The 23,676-nt window shown below is 40.8% G+C and overlaps 1 protein-coding gene across 1 annotated transcript in view; it reads right to left on the bottom strand.

The window, feature by feature from the left end:
* The window catches only part of NOX1 (NADPH oxidase 1), a 28,941-nt gene extending 5,671 nt beyond the window's left edge, over positions 1 to 23,270 (bottom strand). The window contains exons 1-11 of the mRNA XM_072817227.1: positions 23,047 to 23,270; positions 17,684 to 17,779; positions 12,590 to 12,700; positions 12,269 to 12,353; positions 11,776 to 11,927; positions 11,491 to 11,672; positions 11,271 to 11,403; positions 2,323 to 2,415; positions 957 to 1,192; positions 595 to 757; positions 45 to 191 (exon numbers count right to left, since the gene is read on the bottom strand). Of these exons, the coding sequence (XP_072673328.1) occupies positions 45 to 191; positions 595 to 757; positions 957 to 1,192; positions 2,323 to 2,415; positions 11,271 to 11,403; positions 11,491 to 11,672; positions 11,776 to 11,927; positions 12,269 to 12,353; positions 12,590 to 12,700; positions 17,684 to 17,779; positions 23,047 to 23,091 (1,443 nt within the window). The 5' untranslated portion in view covers positions 23,092 to 23,270. The remainder of the gene's footprint in view (positions 1 to 44; positions 192 to 594; positions 758 to 956; positions 1,193 to 2,322; positions 2,416 to 11,270; positions 11,404 to 11,490; positions 11,673 to 11,775; positions 11,928 to 12,268; positions 12,354 to 12,589; positions 12,701 to 17,683; positions 17,780 to 23,046) is intronic.
* Positions 23,271 to 23,676: the final 406 nt, after the last annotated feature.

Below are 23,676 nucleotides of genomic sequence, written 5' to 3'. Positions count from 1 at the left end.
CATCTCACATCTAACATCAGAATTAATGTGTTGTTTGAACTTACAATATTGCTGTCCCATCCGGTGAGGAAGAGACGGTAGTTTAGAAAATCCACTTTGCCTAATTCCTCCATCTCACATTCCAGAGAAGCCAGCAGGTCATTGAACCAGGCAAAGGCACCTGTCTCCCTGCAGATCCAGTAGAAATAGATCTGGAATCAGCAAGAGAGAACATAGCCTTATTAAGTGTCTTTAAGCTGTACGTTGTGGCGACATAATTATTATATATACTTTATATTTGTTGGTCAAGTCTACAGGTGACCTGAAAAATCAGATGTACAGAGTGGCATGAATGTCCAGAGTTCTTACAACTTCCCTTAAGGAAAAAGACTTCCAACATCCTTTGGTTCAAGGTAATTTTAAACTCCAAATTGAAAATGAAGACCCCATTCTTATGATGAATCTGTAGAAATGGATGCCTTGGCAGAGTAGTGATCACTCACTCTCATAGCTCCAGGGATGGTTACTCTTTTATCAGTTGTAAAGAGCTAAAAGTCACAAAAGCAATGGATCTTTCAGGCCCAGACCAGATTAAAAGTAGCATAAGGGACTTACCGTTTGTGTTTTAAGGTTGTGATCTTCATGCCTAAATTTGTACCAGATAGATTTTAAGATGGAAGCAAAGGGGGTGACCCCAATTCCTGCTCCAACCAACACAACCACTTCATACTGGAAAACATCTTCACTGACAGTGCCAAAGGGACCATCCACCTCAATCCTGGCAACAGACAGAAGACAATGGGCAAGTGAAGTCTCACCTCCACCCCCAACCTCAAACATTCTCCCAGGACATAGCTGTTCCCATGGCTCCTTTAGTGCCTGTTTATTTTAATCATATTCTATTGCACCAGACAAGGTTCAACAATGAATCACCTCTTGCAGAAGCCTCTGGGTCTCTGCTGCTCTCAGGGACCTACCTGGGAATTGGTGAACACTGCTGCTCAAAAGCCCTTATGAGATTTTCTGTCCAGTCCCCCACTGCCCTGATATGAACGGAGAAGAAATCTTCCTCTGGAGCCGAGGTCAGAGTAAAGGGATGCCACTCCAAGTAAGAGACTGAGGGGCAATTAACAAAAATATACTGTCCCACTTCCATGCTGAAGCCACGCTTGATCATCTGCAATTCCAAAACTTTGGATGGGTGCATAACAACCTATGAACAAAGCACAGAGGCAAATTCAAGTGGTGGTGGGGGGGGGCTGCTGGTGATGGTGGTGAACTGTGAGCAGAAGTCCTTTCTAAAGGGGGCAGAAGCTGTTAGCAAGCAATTCAACTCTCTGAACCATCAGTGTGGGGGCCAACCAAAGCATGTCTGTGGGCTCACCCAGGCCACCTGTTTACAGCCTCTGACAAAGAACCATGCTGATGATTTCTGCCAAACTCTCTTCCCCCAAAGTTCTTTCCAGCACTGGAGGAACTAAAGTATGTTGCCCCTGATTCTTTTTTGTTCCCTTCAGGGCGACAACATGGCAATCTAGTCCTATATGCAGGAAGAAAAGAACTCTTATCACTGCTAGAGGAAACTGTATGTTCTTTTTTTTAACTTTTTAAAAAAGATTTATTTATTTCTTTTAGCCAGGGGTGGGGGTGGGGGAGAGAGTCCCAAGCAGACTCTGTATTGAGCATGGAGCCTGACTTAGGGCTCCATCCCAAAACCCTGAGATAAGGACCTCAGCCAAAACCAGGAGTTGGACACTTAACTGACTGTACCACTCAGGTGCCCCAAGTGCATATTCTTTTTTAAAGTTTTTTTTTTAAGGGATGCTTGGGTGGCTCAATCAGGTGAGTGTCATCTTCAGCTTGGGTAATGATCTTGGAGTCCTGGCACTGAGCTCCACATTGGGCTGCCTGCTCAGCAGGGAGCTTGATTCTCCCTCTCGCTCTGCTCCCCAGCTCCTGCTCTCTCGCTTGCTCTATCTCAAATGAATAAATAAAACCTTTTTTTAAAAAATAAAGTTTTTATTTTTTTTATAAATTTTTTTATTTATTTATGATAGTCACACACACAGAGAGAGAGAGAGAGGCAGAGACACAGGCAGAGGGAGAAGCAAGCTCCATGCACCGGGAGCCTGACGTGGGATTCGATCCCGGGTCTCCAGGATCGCGCCCTGGGCCAAAGGCAGGCGCCAAACCGCTGCGCCACCCAGGGATCCCCCAAAAATAAAGTTTTTAAAAGTAATTCCTACACCCCTTTTGAGACTTGAACTCATGACCCCAAGATCAAGAGTCACACGCTCCTCCCACTGAGCCAGCCAGGCACCCCAGAAAGAGCATATTCTTTACCTTGGTAATCACAACCTTCTGCTGCGAGCGGTAAAATCGGAGAATCCTTTCAAGAATATAAAGAACACCTGGTGCAAGGATCCACTTCCAAGACTGCAAAGAAAGAATAAAGAATGAGGTTACATGTTAATCTCTTATTGAGGATTCATATGTGTTGCAGTTCGTTTCTTCATTCAATAATATTTATCGAGGGCAGCCCGAGGGGCTCAGCGGTTTAGCGCTGCCTTCAGCCCAGGGTGTGATCCTGGAGACCCCATATCGAGTCCTATGTTGGGCTCCCTGCATGGAGCTTGCTTCTCCCTCTGCCTGTGTCTCTGCCTCTGTGTGTGTGTGTGTCTCATGAATAAATAAATAAAATCTTTTTTAAAATACTAATATTAATACTACTAATAATAATATTTATCAAGTTCTCTGATATGTATCATTATTAAGCCACTAATTTCACCAAATTTTGAGGACGGAAATGGAAAGGAATAAATTACAATGGTTTTGTTTGCTAATCTGTTACTCATAAAGCAGATCATTTCCTGAAGTTTTACAAGTCTTACCAGGAAGCAAAAGTACAGAAATAAAATATGTGGTAATTATACATATAATGCAATACAAGTCTTACCAGGAAGCAAAAGTACAGAAATAAAATATGTGGTAATTATACATATAATACAATAATAATAAGAAGAATATTATTCTTAATTCTTAAATTATATATACATTTCAATTTTAAGACTCCAAGACAGTCTTCCAGGACAATTTGTCCAATCTGAAAACCCAACAGAGAAGATAGATAGACATGACATAGAAGCAGATGATTAAAAACAAAACAACCAACAAAGAAGGGAAAGTGTGAGTGGCTGATACTATTGGTAACAATCTATAAAACTTGGTATTTCTTTATACATCACTTCTTTTCTCAGGTGCTCAAAACACCTAACATAGTAATACACTTTTTATCTTTTCTACATTTTTTAAAGCAGCATTTCTATCCTGAGATCCTCTCAAAGGTAACAGATTGCTTCCATATGCACAGGAGCTACTAAAAATGTATTTCCTAGCAATGCTAAGTCATGTCCTTTTTTGCACAATTGCTTCAGTGTGACACATCGGAGCTGTATAGAATGAGGTCTTCTATGCCATTTCAGGCAAACAATTTCTTGGGTATCTCCAGGGAGGAAAGGGGCAGAGATGGGGCAGGTGAACTGGACAGTGGGAATTATACAATTTGATGCTACTCCTTATTTGGGAAAAATTCCCCATGTCTTCAGATAAAAACACATATATATACGTTTTTAATGATATATGATATATATATTTAATGATATATACACACACATACACATATGAATGGCCAATAACAATGTGGTAAAAACTTTTGACCTCAGAAGTAATAAGAGAAACTAATATTAAACCAAAATAGCATTTTAACCTCTCAGATTAGAAAACAACATTAAACAATAATGCCCACCATTAACTGGGATGCAGAGAGATGGGCACACTCATATGTGCAGCCAATGGAGGGACAAATTAGTAGCATCTTCCCAGAGAGCAATTTGGCAATACATCCCAACAGCCTTGAAAGCATTCCTTCTATTTGACCCAGAAATTTCACTTCTAGTAAATAGACCATAAAGATATAATTAAGGCATGCCCAAAGTATACAATATAGGAATGGCCATATCATTTACTAAGAAAAAATGACAAAAATGATAAACTACACAGATTTTTTTGCAAATACCCAACTGTCTTTTTTAATTTTTATTTTTATTTATTTTTCTGTATTGAGATATAATTGACATATATCATTATATTAGTTTCAGGTGCACACCATAATGATTCAACATTTGTATATGTTGCAAAATGATCACAATAAGTATAGCTAATATTTGTCACCATACATCATTGCAAAAATTTTTTTCTTGTGCTGAGAACTTTTAATATCTACTCTCAGCAAACTTCAAATATACAATATAGTATTATTAACTATAGTAACCATGCTATACACAACATACCTATGACTTATTTATCTTATAACTGGAAGTTTGTACCTTTTGACCACCTTCACCCATTTTGCCCACTCTCCCACCCCCTGCCTCTGGAAACCACCAATCTGTTTTCTGTTTCTATGAGCTACGTTCATTAAAGTAAGATTCCACATATAGTGCAATCATACAGTATTTGTCTTTTTCGGTCTGACTTATTTCACTTTGCATAAAGCCATCAAGGTCATTAAAAATGATCATGTAAAAAAATTGACAAAAATGGTATACCATAGAGCTTTTTAAAAAACAAATGTTTCAGGGCAGCCTGGGTGGCTCAGCTGTTTAGCGCCGCCTTCGGCCCAGGGCGTGATCCTGGAGACCCGGGAACTGAGTCCCACATTGGGCTCCTTGCATGGGGTTTGCTTCTCTCTCCACCTGTGTCTCTCTCTCCCTCTCTCTCTCTCTCTCTCTCTCTCTCTCTCAAATAAATAAATAAATAAATAATCTTTTTTTGGTATTTTTTATTGGAGTTTGATTTGCCAACATATAGGCATATCACCCAGTGCTCATCCCATCAAGTGCCCCCCTTAATGCCCATCACCCAGTCACCCCGTCACCCTGCCCACCTCCCCTTCCACTACCCCTTGTTCGTTTCCCAGAGTTAGGAGTCTCTCATGTTCTGTCTCCCTTTCTGATATTTCCCACTCATTTTCTCTCCTTTCCCCTTTATTCCCTTTCACTATTTTTTATATTCCCCAAATGAATGAGACCATATAATGTTTGTCCTTCTCCGATTGACTTACTTCACTAAGCATAATACCCTCCAGTTCCATCCACGTTGAAGCAAATGGTGGGTATTTGTCATTTCTAATGACTGAGTAATATTCCATTGTATACATAGACCACATCTTTTTTTTAAGATTTTATTTATTTATTAATGAGAGAGAGAGGCAAAGACAAAGGCAGAGGGAGAAGCAGGCTCCATGCAGGAAGCCTGACATGGGACTTGATCCCAGGTCTCCAGGATCAGGCCCTGGGCCGAAGGTGGCGCTAACCCCCTGAGCCCCCCGGGCCCATCTTCTTTATCCATTCATCTTTCGATGGACACTAAGGCTCCTTCCACAGTTTGGCTATTGTGGACATTGCTGCTATAGACATCGGGGTGCAGGTGCCCTGCCGTTTCACTGCATCTGCATCTTTGGGGTAAATCCCCAGCAGTGCAATTGCTGGGTCGTAGGGCAGATCTATTTTTAACTCTTTGCGGAACCTCCACACAGTTTTCCAGAGTGGCTGCACCAGTTCACATTCCCACCAACAGTGCAGGAGGGTTCCCCTTTCTCCACATCCTCTCCAACATTTGTGGTTTCCTGCCTTGTTAATCTTCCCCATTCTCACTGGTGTGAGGTGGTATCTCACTATGGTTTTGATTTGTATTTCCCTGATGGCAAGTGATGCAAAACATTTTCAAATGTGCTTGTTGGCCATGTCTATGTCTTCCTCTGTGAAATTTCTGTTCATGTCTTCTGCCCACTTCATGATTGGATTGTTTTTCTTTGCTATTGAATTTAATAAGTTCTTTATAGATCTTGGATGATAGCCCTTTATCTGATAGGTCATTTGCAAATATCTTCTCCCATTCTGTAGGTTGCCTTTTAGTTTTGTTGACTGTCTCTTTTGCTGTGCAGAAGCTTTTTATCTTGTTTAAGTCCCAATAGATCATTTTTGCTTTTGTTTCCCTTGCCTTCATAGATGTATCTTGCAAGAAGTTGCTGTGGCCAAGTTCAAAAAAGGTGCTGCCTGTATTCTCCTCTAGGATTTTGATGGATTCTTGTCTCACATTTAGATCTTTCATCCACATCAGGCTCCCTGCATGGGGCTCACTTCTTTCTCTGCCTGTGTCTCTGCCTCTCTTTCTCTCTCTCTGTGTGTCTCTCATGAATAAATAAATAAATTAATTAATTAATTAATTAATCTTTTTAAAATGTTTCAATGAAGCAGCAGAAAGATAATAAAGAAACATCAGGGATGCCTGTGTGGCTCAGCTGCTAAGCTTCTGCCTTTGGCTCAAGGCGTGATTCTGGAGTCCCAGGATTGAGTCCCACATCGGGCTCCTTGCATGGAGCCTGCTTCTCCCTCTGCCTGTGTCTCTGCCTCTCTCTCTCTCTCTCTCTCTCTCTCGGCCTCTCATGAATAAATAAAGTCTTTAAAAAAAAGAAAGAAACAAAAAAAAAAGAAAGAAAGAAACATCACTTACTATTACACCAAAAATAATAAAATACTTAAGAATAAAGTTAACCAAAGAAGTGAATGACCTGTACTCTGAAAACCATAAAGCACTGATGAAAGAAATTGAAGACAACACAAAGAAATGGAAAGACATTCCATGCTCATGGATTGGAAGACAAATACTGCTAAAATGTGCATACTCCCCATAGAAATCTACATACTTAATGTCCTAATCAAAATACCAACAGCATTTTTCACAGAACTTGAACAAACAATCCTAAAATTTACATGGAACCAGAGAAAATCATGAATACCCAAAGCAATCTTGATAAAGAAAAACAAAATTGGAGGTATCACAATTCCAGACTTCAAGTTGTATTACAAAGCTCTAGTAATCAAAACAGTATGGTACTGGCAGAAAAATAGACACATAGATCAATGGAACAGAATTTTAAAACCCAGAAATAAACCCACAACTGTATTATCAATTAATTTTCAACCAGGGAATAAAGAATATCCAATGGAAAAAGTATCTTCAACAAATGGTGTTGGGAAAAACTGGACAATAACATGGAAAAGAATGAACCTAGACCACTTTCTTATACTGTCCACAGAAATAAACTAAAAAAATGGATTAAAGACCTAAAAGGAACCATACAAATCCTAGAATAGAGCACAGGCAGTAATTTCTCTGACATCAGCTATAGCAACATTTCTCTAGATATGTCTTCTGAGGTAAGGGAAATAAAAGTAAAAATAAACTAATGGGACTACATCAAAATAAAACACTTCTGCACAGCAAAGGAAACAACCATCAAAATTAAAAGGCAACCTTCAGAATGGGAAAAGATATTTGCAAATGACATATCTGATGAAGGGTTAGTATCCAAAGTATATTAATAACTCACCAAACTCAACACCCAAAAACCAAACAATCCAGTCAAAAAATGGGCAGTAGACATGAATAGATATTTTTCTAAAGAAGACACACAGATGTCTAACAGACACATGAAAAGATGCTCAACATCACTCCTCATCAGGGAACTGCAAATCAAAACTACAATGAGGAGAGGTCGGAAGCAGCCAGCTTCCGCCAGCTTCTGGCTGTGTCGTGTGGCCATGGTAAGGGAAACTGCATGACCTAAGGTGGGGACCAGGACCCAGGGTGATGTCTGCAGCACCTATCTCTCACTTCTCTGGAGCTGTTAGTGAGGTTTAGGAACAGAATTCGGAGATGATGGTGGCAGCTACAGGAAGAGCTATGGCCTCAGACTGCCAGGTATAGCCAGTACATGTGGAATGGGAGTGCATTCAGAATATCCTCACCACGCAGCACAGAAGCCAACAGCTATTCCAGTGCATGAAATATCCAGAATTCCAGACCTGTGTCTGCTCATGAAAATGAGCAAAATTATTCTACTTGTTATAAGAATGAGAAAAGATTGAGAAGAATCTAAAGGAGAGTCGAAGAAAATGTGGAAGTGGAAGCTGAATAAACAGAAATCATAGTGAATTGGCAAGAGCTGTGAAGTGTTGGACTAAATCCATCACCAAGGGTCAATGCAACATTATATGAGGGACTAGAAGGGAGAGACAGTGGACTGGAGAAAGGGGTTGACAATGGCCATTGATGATAACATGATCCTATAGAAATCTGAGAAAAGAAGAATAAACAGCCAAATAGAAACCATTGGGAAAGTCCGATTCAATACTGAAACTGATCCTGAAACAAGCCATGGACAGAGTTTTACTAAGGAGGGTGGAGACAGATCTACAGTGATCTGGAAATTTACTAAATACAGAAGATCCTGAATATTCCAAGTCAGGAAAAAAAAACCCTAAAATGAGATATCCCCTTAGACCAGTTAAAATGGCTAAAATTAACAATACAGGAAATAACAGGTGTTGGCATGGATGCAGAGGAAGGGGAGCCCGCTTACACTGTTGGTGGGGATGCAAACTGGTACAGCCACTCTGGAAAGCAGTATGGAGGGTCCTCAAAAAGTTAAACATAGAACTACCCTATGATCCAGCAATTACACTATTAGGTATTTATTCAAAGGATACAGAAATACTAATTCAAAGGAATACATGCATCCCAATGTTTATAGCAGCATTATCCACAGTAGCCAAATTAAGGAAAAAGCCCAAATGTCCATCGACTGATGGATGGATAAAGAAGAGGTAGTATAATGGAATATTACTCAGCCATAAAAAAGAATGAAATCTTGCCATTTGCAAGACGTGGATGGAGCAAGGGAGCATTACACTGAGGGAAATAAGTCAGTCTGAAAAATACAAATACCATATGCTTTATTCATATGTAAAATTTAAAAAACAAAACAAATGAGCATAGGGAAAAGAGAGAGAGGCAAAAACCAAGAAACAGACTTAACTCTAGAGAACAAACTGATGGTTATTAGAGGGGAGCTGGGTGAGGGGGATGAGTGACATAGGTGATAGGGATTAAGGAGTGCACTTGTGATGAGCACCGAGTGTTGTATGGAAGTATTGAATCACTAAATTGCACACCTGAAGCTAATATTACACTGTATGTTAACTAACTGAAATGTTAATAAAAACTAAAAATTTATATATAATAAATTTTAATATATATTTATTCAAATTTATTTTACTTTCTTTTCTGGCTTTAAGGTCTTTTTAAATCTTATTAAGGAAATATTTTTGTTACCCCTCCAATATTAGAAAAAAATTTCTCATGTGGTGTTATGAGGCTTTTATGATTTTTTTCCTTTCTTTAAAACTTAAATCCTTGATCCATGCAATCTAGATTCATATTTTAGTGTAAAGTGTGGAATCAAGACTCAGCTTTTCTTCCTGGGTGTATAACCTATTATCCTAAAAAAATTATTTAATGATATATTTTTTTCCCAACTGATTTGAAATGCCAACTTTAGGGGATTTTTTAAGATATTGTTCTCATTTTAGATGAGGATCAAGCTATAGCTCTTAATTCTGCAACTGATTTAAAGACTAATCACCCTCAGAGCACTTTGAGACACCACAAGTCAACCTTCCCTTTCCATTTATACCTCCAACCTAACATATTTTACGAGCATGCAAAGGTAAACCATGATATCCATAATAATCATCCCAAGGCACACCTTGAGTTCCCTGGAACCCAGTTTCTTGACTGTCCACTATTTAATAATAATTTCCAAGCATGTTCTTATAACACCAAAGAAAGCTGACTTCGAGAATGCTTTAAAAAAAAAAGTTGAACTGGATCCCTGGGTGGCTCAGCAGTTTGGCGCCTGCCTTTGGCCCAGGGCGCGATCCTGGAGTCCCGGGATTGAGTCCCCGTCGGGCTCCCAGCATGGAGCCTGCTTCTCCCTCCTCCTGTGTCTCTGTCTCTCTCTCTCTCTCTATGTCTATCATAAATAAATAAATAAATCTTAAAAAAAAAGTTGAACTCATAGAGAAACAGACTAGAAAGGTGGGTAACCAGAGCCTAAGACTGGAGGTGGGGGAGTGATGGAAAAATGCTGGTCAAAATGTATGTGCCTTCAGTCATAAGATGAATAAGCTCTGAAGATCTAATGTAAAGCATGGTGACTACAGATGATAATACTATAGCATACCTGAAATTTGCTAAAAGAGTAGATCTTAAGTATTCTCACCACACACGCACACATGCAAAATGGTAACCATGTGAGGTGATGGATGTGTTAATTAATCTCATCATGGTGATCATTTCACAAGGCATGCATGTGTCACTCACCACATTGTACACTTCAAATATATACAATTTTGTCAATTGTACTTCAATAAAGCTGGGGGGGAAGAATGCTTTCTTTAAAAAAGATTTTATTTATTTATTTATTCATGACACACACACACACACACACACACACACACACACACAGAGGCAGTGCACAGGCAGAGGGAGAAGCAGGCTCCATGCAGGGAACCCGACATGGGACTCGATCCCAGGTCCCCAGGATCAGGCCCTGGGCTGACAGCGGCGCCAAACCGCTGCCCAAAAGAATGCTTTTCTTCCCCTCAAGAAAAGTGACTGGGGATCCCTGGGTGGCGCAGCGGTTTAGCGCCTGCCTTTGGCCCAGGGCGCGATCCTGGAGACCCGGGATCAAATCCCACGTCGGGCTCCCGGTGCATGGAGCCTGCTTCTCCCTCTCCTTCTGCCTGTGTCTCTGCCTCTCTCTCTCTCTCTTTCTCTGTGTGACTATCATAAATAAATAAAAATTAAAAAAAAAGAAAAGAAAAGTGACTGGATTTCAGAGCTAAGCTTTGGTACAGTAGTACAGTAGTCAAGAGCACAGTCTTTGGAATCTGCAAAGCCTGAGCTTGATTTGCAGTTCCACTAGTTACTTACTGTGACAGCTTGACAATTTAATCGCTTTGAATTTTAGTCCTATTGTCTCACAATGGAGACAAAAAAAATACCTACCTCTTAGATTATTGCTACGTATAAATGAGATAATCCATATTACACAGCAAACCTGTCCCATGGTAGACACTATAATAATGGGAGATATCATTATCACCTTTGAAGAGGGTCTCACAACATGCAATAACCATCAGTCCTTCCTCTACAGGATCTCCTGCTAATGGTAATTTCCTAGCCAGTGACACTGGAGTTCCTTGATGGTAGGAGACTTGTAGCAATATCCTCCACAGGACTCAGCACAGTAACAATAATAAGAGTAATAATAACAACAATAACAACTCCTAACAAAAGTTTATCCTTGTCTGTGGGGTTCTTACCTCAGCGGGGAGCCCTTCAAATCGGGGATGCTTGCAATGGGAATCATGATCATCCCACTGCTTGAAAGATTCTGCACACCTGTGAGGGTGACTCTCATTCAGGCTCTCTTCGGTCTGACCCCGGACAATTCCACTGAAACAAACAAAGAAGGACAGTTTGGACAAAGAATTATGCAAGGTCAGGGGCTGCAGCATGAGAATGAGTGTTTGAGGACCTTACCCAATGCCGTGAATCCCTAAGCCAATGAAGTAGATGATAAAAATATGGTGTGTATACCAGAAGACCTCAAAATAACTCCTCCGGATAAACTCCATAGCTGAAGTCACCATGAGAACCAAAGCTATCGTGATGATCACTCCAGTGAGACCAGCGATGCTGGTAAATGTCACATACTCCACTGTCTATGAAATGAGAAATTTCAGCCTGACACAATGTGTGCCAATCATATCATGCCCTTCCTACTCATGGCCAGATCCCAGATGCTTCGCCATTGAGTCAACTCACCATGTTTGGGGACTGCATAGGATTTAGCCAAGAATCTTCCTCTTTCCCTTGATGAGACAGGGTGGAGAGAATGGAAGCAAGGGATCCATCTGTGGCCTGTCGGCTTCTGCTGTACCGTTCAAAGTTAAACAGGTGTGCAATGATGTGAATAGCTAAATGGAAAGATGAAGAGGATTGAAAGGTGTCTCAGAAGCATCATTGCAGCTTGCCCCCAGTAGCAAAGGAGAATTCTACGTATAATGCCTAGCAGAATTCTGAGTCCACCGAAGGTGACCAATAAATCGTGATTACAGTGAGAACCAAGATCTTTCCTATTCTCATTCTGTTCCCCCAAATAATCAAATGTAAGTTCTACGAAAATAGGCCTACAATAGTGCCTGACAAATAGTGCCAGGTGTTCAATACATACTGTTTGAATGTCTAAATGCAGAGATGAATGAAACTACACTCTGAATGCCCACAAGCTTGCAGTTTTGTGGTTTGCCTCAGTCACCTGTGTGTAGGCAGATCATATATGCTACCAGTTTGTGGAAGGTGAGGTTGTGATCCAGTTGCTTTCTCAGGGTGCGCCTGCAAAACTACAGATGGAAAGTGATCAAGGTCAGGTGTCTCTGGGCAGATTATAAAATTCAGTAACATGTCTTAAACAAAGCATACCAATACCCACCCACGCTTGCCTACCCCCTTGGCTACCAAAGGAGACCCCTGAATTCCATTCCTAAGGGTTTGAAAGTATCGGGTTGTCCTACTGTGGAGGAGTTCAGGGTCTCTTGTCTTTAATGTGGAAGTTGACCTAGGAGTAGTTGGGACTCACAGAGCAGGTACCCCTCAGGAAGGACAGTAGATTTCGACACACAGGAAGCAGTATCAGCATGCTGTTAAAATTCAGGCAGCGAGCAGAGGCTCGGGCCCAGGCCAACGTGGACTAGAAGAGATGAGAGAAGAGACTATCAGGCTGCTTCATCTCATCATCTAGTAGGTGAGCACAGCCCAGTCCACTTGTCTGAGACCTGGAGATGGGCAGGGCGGCATCTTCCTCACCCTTTTTTCAGTAGCCAGCACACTTGGTCCATGCTCTCTGCTTTGCAAAATGACAAAAGATTTGCTGAACTTAATAGCAAATTGAGAAATTCTCATGACAAGTGGCTTGGAAATATTTGACTATACATCTAACAATATGAAAAAGAACAGGATTTAATAATTTCACGTTAACAAATACATCCCATCGATGGATACTTTGCAACAAGTATCTTTGCTTAATACACTCAATTGTTGGGGCGCCTGAATGGCTCAGTTGGTTAAGCATCTGCCTTCGGCTCAGGTCATGATCCCAGGATCTTGGGATCAAGCCCCGAGTCGGGCTCCCTGCTCATTGAGGAGTCAATTTCTCCCTCTCCTTCTGCCCCTCCCCCCGCTCATGTTCTCTCTCTTGCTGTGTCCCTCTCAAATAAATAAAATCTTTAAAAAATACACCCACTTATTATTTTATTGTTTGTCATTTGTAAAACAACCTTGAAGATTGTATATGTTCTTATTTGCATTTTAAATAAAGCTTAGATATTTAGAGGTATAATTACAGATGGTGACTATTCCCTCTTCTATATTTTCTAATGTTGCAATTATAGGCATGTCATAATCATCCAAATGAACAATAAAAAATTTAACCATTTATATTTGAGATGTCTTTAATAGGGACACCTGGGTGGCTCAGTGGTTGAGCATCTGTCTTTGGCTCAGGGCATGATCCTAGGATACTGGGATCGAGTCCAGCATCAGGCTCCCCACAGGGGCTCTGCTTCTCTGTCTGCCTATGTCTCTGCCTGTCTCTCCATGTCTCTCGTGAATAAACAAATAAATAAAATATTTTTAAAATTTCTTTAATAAATGAATACAGCTTAGGCAAGACTAATGAACCCCTCAGAGCAAACATTTTAAACTTAGGTAAAGATCTGAGAAAGGAGAACTTCTGAGAACAGAATTTCAAACTGATTTCCTTAGGTGGCCAGACAGCATACATCAAGATCAATCTGATCCAGCAGTAGAAGCTGCCAGAAAAGGACACAAGGAATGAATGCTTCAAAGAAGTATCTAGTGCCAAAACAGGCTTGATTAGGTATAGGCTGGACAGAACAATGCTCAATCCCATGGTAGTCAAATCCAGCTTCTCTACTTGACTGTGCAACTGGTCTCTGAGTCAGCTCCATGTACTTGGGACTGCAAGTTACAGAGGGCAACAATCTCACATCAGCAGCAGAAGTGGTGGCAGCAGCCAGACAATTTGTGTCTCACTTTAGCTGATTGGCCAGACTTACCTGTGTGCCAATCAGCAACTCGAAGAAAGGAAGAACATGGGTTAGAGTTCACAATCCCCCCCCCCCCAACTCTCCTTTTCTTCTTCTTTTCCTCCCTGTTTCTAAAAATCTCTCCAGCACGAAAATTATTTTTCCATATGACACCTAAACCCAGGGCAATGTGACATCAAGCCAAGTCGAGATCTGCCTAACATCCCTAATGGCTCACAGTGTTAAGCAGTGCAGCGAACAGAAGCTGCCCTACTGTTTTCCATTTCTGGCTCTTCCATATGACCTGTATTTTCTCCCTCTGCTGAGTCACACTCCAACTGTTTTTGAAAGAGACATTCTGTTCCATTTCTGAGTAAATTTTCTCTGCTCATCTCAAAAATCCTGCATTTCCACACTGGTGTGCACAGCTTGCTGACTTGAGACACAGAGGTTTCTTAAAGCTAAAATCGGCAAGTGAATGGAAGAGATAGGACTACAATTTCACAGTTCCATATTCTGTAGGGGCTATCTCTATGGGGATAAATTCTTTTTAGAGGACATCTTTTTTCCCCATTGCAGCACATTGGAATATCCCAATTTATGTGCACTTTTCAATATCAACCCTACCTGATGTTCAAATTCAACTGCTGCTGTCATTAATGTCTCGCTATGAATTTAAATTGCTTCTTCTATTATTTATTTGCTCTGCTTCATGGTGAATCAAATAACTCTCTGTATTTTCCTAGAGGAAGCACAAATTTAAGAAATAACTACAGAATGATTAAACAAATTATGGCCCATCAATGCCATGGACTGTTAGGTGCTTAAAAGGATGAAAGCTATATATGCAGTGGAGTAGGAGTGGTAAATGTTTAACATCCAGCTTTCAGGGAAGAGGGGAAGTCTTGATTTCCAGCATTTGTCAATTTACATGATGTAAATACTCCCACCGTGGCAGATTTCAAGATACCAATTGGATGTCATTGAACACCATTAAATATAGGGGTGGGAAGAGATGCACATAATTGGCTATTGCAAGCTGGCATGAGCTAGTTCCAGCATATCACTAGTTACATACTCACATGGAAAGATATCTGAAATATAATAAGAAGCAACTTCCAGCCAATATCTATGATGTGATCCCTTTTTCAATTAAAACAAAAAACTCTTTGCTACTGTATGTGTCTATCCAAACTCATAGAATGATACACCAAAAAAAAGCAAATTTTACTGTATACAGGAAATATAAAAGTGAATAAAAATAGTACCTACCTCAAAACAAAACCTGTATGTCTGATACATTTGTGAGCTTATGCCAGAGCATCTATTTTTTTTTTTAAATTTTTTATTTATTTATGATAGTCACAGAGAGAGAGAGAGAGAGAGAGAGAGAGAGAGAGAGAGAGGCGGAGACATAGGCAGAGGGAGAAGCAGGCTCCATGCACTGGGAGCCCGATGTGGGATTCGATCCTGGGTCTCCAGGATCGCGCCCTGGGCCAAAGGCAGGCGCCAAACCGCTGCGCCACCCAGGGATCCCATGCCAGAGCATCTAAAGAGACACACACCCCAGAATTATTTTTTAAAGATTTATTTATTTATTTATTTATTTATTTATTTATTTATTTATTCATGAGAGACACACAGAGAGAGGCAGAGACATAGGCAGAGGGACAAGCAGGCTCCCTGTGGGGATCCTGATGTGGGACTCAATCCCAGGACCCTGGGATCACAATCTGAGCCAAAGGCAGATGCTCAACCACTGAGCCACCCAGGTGCCCCCCTGCCAAAATTATTAACAGTGGTTATCTTTGGGGAATGGGATGGGAGGGCAATTTTCACATTTTAGTTATACACTTCTGTATCATTTGATGTCACTGAAAGCATTATTTATAATTAATTTTTTTAATAGAGAGGATTTTTTTTAAAAAAATGAAATGAACAAGATGTCCACAGGATATCAGCATGATTCATTTTTCTGCTGCTGACTTTTTTTGGTCATAAATAAATTAAGCTCTTAATAACTAGTCACATTTATTGCATCATTCTTTTATTAAAAAGCTTTTTAAAAATAAATTAACACTTCCTTTGGAGTTATAGTTTCCAAAGAGGGCTCAAGGACCAACATTTAAAATGGAAAACAGCAGGGTGAAATAAGCCATGAACAGAACATTCAAATTAGTTGTGATCTCAACATGGATCTTTTGATTTTAGAGAGAAAAGGATTTTTTTAAAAGGACAAGCTGTCTTTAACCATGTACACTGGATGGGTCTTTGTGGAAATCCAATGATCTAGTCAAGGTGAAAGTGATTTAACCAAATCCCTTACCCGTTACTGAAAAACTCACTAGAGTTAGCAGTCAGTTTTGCTTTTCTAGTTGGATAGTGTCCAGATTGATGAGCCTGTGAGATGATCATTTTCACCTCCATGCTTCTTCCTGGTCATCACCAATGTCCCCTATCCACCTCCCCCCACCCTCCCTCTTCTGTTCTTCATCTATCTCTTCCACAGCCTTTTCCATCCTGTTATCTTCACCTGACCCCTGCTTTTCTTCAGCCCTTGAGTTCTGCAGTGCCACTCACCCCACAGACCCCCTAAATCTCCCTCTTGTTTGATAGAGAGGTATTATTCTGTGAGAGCAGTCTACAGCAGTGGTTTTCAAGTTGTTTGTTTACTTGTTTTAAACCAAACTCTTTCCGGAAATCATAAGCAAGAGTCCATAAGACAGGTAAAGGCTGCTTTGGTTAAAGTAGGGGCAGGGGCACTGTTAGCTTAACTGCAAAGTTAACTGCAAAGTTAGCTTTCCCCTCACACTCTATAGGAGTACTTGGGTCATTTGAAAAATGACTGCTTAGGGGTGCCTGGATGGCTCAGTCAGTTGGGTGTCTGCCTTCAGCTCAGAACATGGACCCATGGTCCTGGGATCAAGCTCCACATAGGGCTCCCTGCTCAGCATGGGGAGCCTGCTTCTCCCTCTCCCACTCCCCCTGCTCATTCTCTCTCTGGCAAATAAAATCTTTTTTAAAAAAAAAGAAAAGAAAAGAAAATGACTGCTAAATAATTTTCTTTATTGTGTGTTTTTATTATTGGGTCTGGGGAGTACACCCTAGATAGGGCTGTCAGATTCAGTGAACAAAAATACTGGATGTCCAGATAAATTTGAACTTCAGATTTTAAAAATCAAATAATTTTTTAGCATATCTATGTCCCATGCAATATTGAAAATATACCAAAAATGATTTATTTTTCTGGAAATAAAATTTAACTGGGGCGGGGAACGGGTGCCTGGGTGGCTCAGTCTGCCTTCAGCTCAGGTCATGATCCTGGAGTCCCGGGATTGAGCCCCACGTCAGGCTCCCTACTCTGTGGGGAGTCTACTTCTCTCTCTCCCTCTGTTCCTCTCTGCACCCCCCTCCCCACTCATGCTCTCTCTCTTTCACTCACTCACTCACTCTCTCAAATAAAGTCTTTAAAAAAATTTAACTGGGCATCCTGTATTTTCTTTTTCTGGGAACCCCAGCCCTAGAGGAAATCAGGGCATTGGGTCTCAAAGGAGCCCAGGTCGCAAATAACAAACAAAAACAAAAACAACAGAGGTTCTCCATATCACCACAACTGTGATACTCACCCCCAGGATTTCTCTGGTATAGTAGTACTTATCAGCTTTCTCATATGACAGGAAGGCATGTACAAACAGGAAAACATTCAGCCCCAACCAAGTAGCCTAGAGGAAAAAAAAAACAAGCAAAGAATCAAGAAGAATTTGGGTATGGAAATGAATAGGTAAGGGATAGGAAATAATGTCACCATTTTGGCTATTTTGTTTCTATCTGTTTTCATTTTAAATGAATACAATCCATCTAGCATCTAACTTATTTTCAGAAAGAGTTAACACTTAAGAAATGCATTAGACCCTAGCAATCAGGGTCAGCAAATCAAGGCCTGTGGGCCAAATCCAGCTCACCACTTGCTTTATACAGCCTACAAATTAGGAATGGTTTTCATTTTTTTTGTTTTCACATGTTTAAATGGTTGGAAAAATCAAAAGAAGAATAATATTTCATGATATGAAAATTACATAAAATCCTAATTTCAGCATCCATAAATACAGTGGTATTGGAACTTAACCATACCTTCTTATTTTTATATTGTTTATGGATGTCTTCATAATTCAATGGAAGCATTGAGTAGCTGTGACAGAAACTATATGGCCTCCAAAGCCTAAAATATGTACTACCTAGCCCTTTACAGAAAAGATTTGCCAACTCTGGTCTGGGAGCATTTGAACTATTGTGGCTAAAAGATAGCAATAAGTGAATAAATGGATTTCTAAAGAAACAAGGAATAAATTTAACATCTGTAACAATACCCATCTGAAAAGGACTAAACCGTTCCAGATGGGCCTGCCTCTTTAATTACGCCCTGACACACATTTTCTTGTTTTTAGATTGTGAGTCTCCTTTCAAATTAACCTATCATTGCTCTGGACTCAGTTGAGCTCTTAAGTCTGCTTTTGTCTATCCCAAGCTCTGTCTCTGCATTGGCAAAGGGGGAATTTGGAACCTACTGCCCCATTGCCTTGGAGACCAACTAATGTGGCTCTAGCTCAAGCTTTGAGGCTCCAGTTTGTTGTTGTTTTAAGAGTCTATTTGTTTATTAGAGAGAGAGTGTCTGTGAGCACAAGCAGGGGGAGCAGCAGGCAGAGGGAGAGGGAGAAGCAGACTCCTTGAAGAGCAGGGAGCCCCAACTCGGGCTGGATCCCAGAACCCTGAGATCATGACCTGAGCCAATGGCAGACTGAACCACCCAGGTGCCACGAGGTGCTAGTGTGTAACTGAGCAGGACTGTAGGTCACTAGGATGCCCCTAATATATATTGTTGGCCCCAGGGTGGATCAGAACCATCTTAACCCCACAAGTAGAGGGTCCTTTAGCCTAGGACAGGGCCCATTCAGATTCCCTAGATCTGGACCACTCACACACCTCCAGTAGCATAGCATAATGATTTAAAGTGATACTGGAGTCAAACTCCTTGGGCTCAAATTCTAGCTTCACTGCTTTCTAGTTCTGTAATCTCAGACAGACATGTGATTTAATTTCTCTGAGCCTTAGTTTCTTCTATACAGTGAGGTTAATAACGATATCTAACTCATAGCAATGCTGTGGGCTTATGTGAAATGATGCATGTGGAGTGATTAACCATGGTCGGTGCATACTGGGAGCTCAATAAATTCTAATTATAGACTTGTGTCATTACCAGGCTGGCTTTACTAACCAATTTCTTCCTGCATTCTTTGCTCAGACACTATTTCCAGAGTTGAGTGTCTTTCAGAGATCCTTTGATCCTAATAGAAGAGGAGAGGTGAAAGCCACAGACACCTCAAGAGTTCAGAAGACTGAGTTTTTTTTTAGAGAAAGCAGAAATAGTTCAGGCTCCGAGAGTTCTTTGCCCCCATGGCAGACCATCCCCAACTGTAGGCAAGGTGAATACAGTGACATCTGGGAGTAAGGAATTGCATTTCCCACCCTCACTCTCATTTCCTTCCATCACGGGTGGAAAGTGAAGTGGAAGCCCGGGCAAAAGGAGGAGTCGGAATGTTTTTTGGAATAATCTCTCTTTGCTTTTAAAAAATAGCGCATAGGGGGAGCCCGGGTGGCGGTTAAGTGCCCAACTTTTGGTTTTGGCTCAGGTCATGGTAAGTGGTAAGTGGTAAGATCTGGTAAGATCAAGCCCCGAGAGGGCTTCCCGCTCAGCGGGGAGTCTGCTAGAGTTTCTCTCTCCCTCTCCCTCTGCCCTGACCCCCTGCGCACTCTCCAGCACACATGCTTTCTCTCTCAAATAAATAAATAAATACATCCTTTAAAAAAATAGTGTGGGGCGCCTACGTGGCTCAATCAGTTAAGCATTTGCCTTTGGCTCGTGTCGTGATCCCGGGATGCTGGGATGGAGCCCCGCATCAGGAGTGTGCGCCTCCTTCTTCCTTTGTCCCTCCCCCTGCTCATGCTCTCTCTCACTCACCCTCTCTCAAATAAATAAATAAAATCTTTTTAAAAGAGTGCATAGGGGGCAGCCTGGGTGGCTCAGCAGTTTAGCGCCGCCTTCAGCCCAGGGCGTGATCCTGGAGACCCGGGATCGAGTCCCACGTCGGGCTCCCTGCGTGGAGCCTGCTTCTCCCTCTGCCTGTGTCTCTGCCTCTCTGTCTCTCTGTCTCTGTCTCTGTCTCTCTCTCTCTCTCTGTTTCTCATGAATAAATAAAATATTTTAAAAAATAAAGCGTGCATAGGAGTATATGTCAGAGATAGTAAGAAGTCTGAGCCTGCCAGCAAGATTGGTAGGGGGTGGAAATTCAAAGCTACAGAGTTAAATGTGAGTCGCCATATTGGGTGATGAGCTCTATGAGAAAAACCAAGAGAAGGGTACAAAATGCAGAGGATTTTATAACTAGACACAGGCTTATACTTGTATCTAGTCTAGTTATTTAATTTACCTCCTCCCCCCAACACACATATGCATAGGTGATGTGAAGTGTAGAGAACATAAATAATTTGATCAAGATCACTCAACAGGCGAAGTGAAACTAATCCTCAGGTTCCCTGTCTCCTAAACTAGTGCAAAAGGAATTAAATACACAACATTGAGCATTGAAAATATAAAGCATAGGGTAACATACCAAAATAAGTACTTGGCCTTTTGTTAAATGCAAAACAAACAACCCTCCAGGGGAATATGATTGCCCTTTACACTTTTCTCCCTTGAATACCTGGGCAGTCCTTGGGGACCCAAAGGAAACAATTGAAGAAAAGAGATAACCCCAGAAGGTGTGATGACATGAAGATCTAGGAAAGTGAGAAAGAACACAGGGTGTTCCAAGTTCAGGGATGGCTCAGAAACGGATGAACGAGAGTGGGGATAGGTGTGTGTGTGTGTGTGTGTGTGTGTGTGTGTAGAAGGGGATTGTGCATATATGGTATGGTAAAGAACACTGGGAAGCTGGATTTGAGTGATGGCTCTGCAATCAATTCACTGTGTAACATATGGGTCTTATTTTCCCTTGTAAAAAATAAAGGAACTGGTTTGTATCTGCACTATGCAATGCCATAGCCACTACCCACATGTGATCACTTGAAATGTGGCTAGTCCTAATTTAGATATGCTGTAAGCATAAAATACATAGAGGGTTTCAAAAACTTAGTAAAAAAATACATTAAACGATCTCATTATTATTTCCTTTTTTAAAAATATTTTTTGACTGTAAAGTTTATTGGAAAATCTATGTGAAGCATAATTTAAAATCATTTAAAACAAATTAAAAACCTCTATAAAGGAATGCCTGGGTGGCTCAGCGGTTAAGCATCTGCCTTCGCTCAGCACATGATCCTGGAGTCCCCGGGGTGGAGTCCCACATAGGGCTCCCTGCATGGAGCCTGCTTCTCCCTCTGCCTGTGTCTCTGCCTCTGTGTGTGTGTGTGTCTCTCATTAATAAGTGAATAAAATCTTTTAAAAATAAATAAATAAATACCTTTATAAAAGGTCAGGACATTCAGTATTTTAAGATAAAACTTATTAGGAAAATTGTAGTATCATGGTTAAGAAAATAATAATTATGGGAAGCTATATGTTTGTAAATTATAGAAAACATTAAAAATTAAATATCTAACAAAATATGTTTTGCTATTGCTTTGGGAGAGAATATGGGGACACATTTTTTATTTTATTTACATATACTTATTAAAAGATTTCCCATATGACACTGCAAATAGTCCCATTTCCCTTGTATTTTGCTATAATACATGAATTCCCACAAAGGGTATGGAATACATAAAATTACAAATATGGTAGAAAAGTAAACCATATCACACCCAAATACACAGTGAATTACTGCAAAGTGCATACCTGAACATATAAGGCACATTAGTTTTAGAAAAAGAGCACTGCCCATCCCCAACATGTTAATATTTCTTAGATGTATTTATTTATTTATTTGACAGAGAGAGAGAGAGGGAGAGAGAGAGCACAAGTAGGTGAAGTGGCGGGCAGAGGGAGAGGGAGAAGCAGACTCCCCGCTGAGGAGAAAGCCCAATGCAGGGCTTGATCCTAGCACCCTGGGATCAGGACCTGAGCCAAAGGCAGACGCTTAACTGATTGAGCCACCCCGGCGCCCTCATTAATATGTTTGATATTGATTATCTGTTAAAAGGATAACATTGTTCATATATTGGGTTAAACCAAATATATTACTAGACATTAATATAATCTAATGTAGGTACTAGAAAAATTTATATTTACATATGTAGCTCACATCACATTTCTATAATGGACAGCACTGGGCCATGATCTCCAAGTTTAGTTCTATCTCAAACATTCAATGACTTTATGAAATCTCAATGAAGATGAGAGAAGTACAGTGGTAGTACAGAAAGGATGAAGAGAAATGAATGTGCATGGCAGTGGTTAGAAGTGAGATGGAAGAGAAAAAAGACAGAAAATGAAAACATTGAAATTCCAAATACTTGTGGTTTATATCATTTGTCTCTTTACCAACCAATTTCTCGAGTTGGAGTTTTTCCCTTTTCTAAAATGGTGACATATATCATACACAGATTTTAGAAAACATACATGTGTAATCTTAGAGCTGGGCTTTTTAACTGATAAAACTGGCCTTAATGGGCCCAATACTGGCATAGAATATTTCCTTTTCGAATAACTTTAGAAATATTAACAAAAATAATCTCTCCTTACTCTATTAAGAGTGATTAATAGATAGTGAAACATGGGCATGTAGGTGGCTCAGTGGGTGAGCATCTGCCTTCCGCTCGTGTTGTGATCCCAGGGTCCTGGGATCGAGTCCCGCATCGGACTCCCTGCATGGAGCCTGCTTCTCCTTCTGCCTTTGTCTCTGCCTCTCTCTGTGTGTCTTTCATGAATAAATAAATAAAATTTTAGAAAAGATAGATAATGAAACAAAAAAAAAAATAGTGAAACATTACTTACCAGAAACAAAACTGAGAACCAGTGGTTAACTACCCAGTTGCCCATGGTCTGGAGGTGGTTTAGAGTCTCTCTAGGCAGCAGGAAGATTCAGCAACCTGGATTCTAGAGAGGTTCTTCAAGGTTAGCACCTCTGTCTAGCTCAGAGTATGTGAGTCTTTAAGATAGGAAAGATGCACAATTACCCAGAAAGCTTCAAGGAATGAAATAAGTGCATTCTGCCTTCCTCCTCTGGACGGAACTATGTTATCGGCTTCAGTAGACCAGCCCTACTTATGAGAACCACAGGGGTTTTCCCTAGTGGGGATTTATCCCTTCAGGAAATAGCAATCTTCTTGAGTGAGAATATTCTCTCTCATCATCTTATCAACATGACCTAGTATGAGGCATTTCTTTCCTGATAAGACAATTGCTAAAGCTTGTCACTAAAGGCTGGGGCTACAAACAGATGACCTCAGGAGAAGCAGAGCAGGAAGCAAGCCTGTTAAGCTTTAAGAAAAGCTGCCACATCTGCACACTGGATTTGGACCTCAGACCAGCTAGCTCAGAAACGTCACCATATGTGTTCCCCTGGAGGATGATCTGGCTCTCCAGAGAGCTAGACTGGCTGGCAGGACAAGTGAAAAAAATGGC

The sequence above is a fragment of the Canis lupus genome, chromosome X, assembly GCF_048164855.1.
Source record: "Canis lupus baileyi chromosome X, mCanLup2.hap1, whole genome shotgun sequence".
NCBI classification, from domain to species: Eukaryota; Metazoa; Chordata; class Mammalia; order Carnivora; family Canidae; genus Canis; species Canis lupus.
The sequence above is the reverse complement of the archived record's forward strand: the minus strand, read 5'-3'. Positions and strand labels throughout refer to the sequence as shown.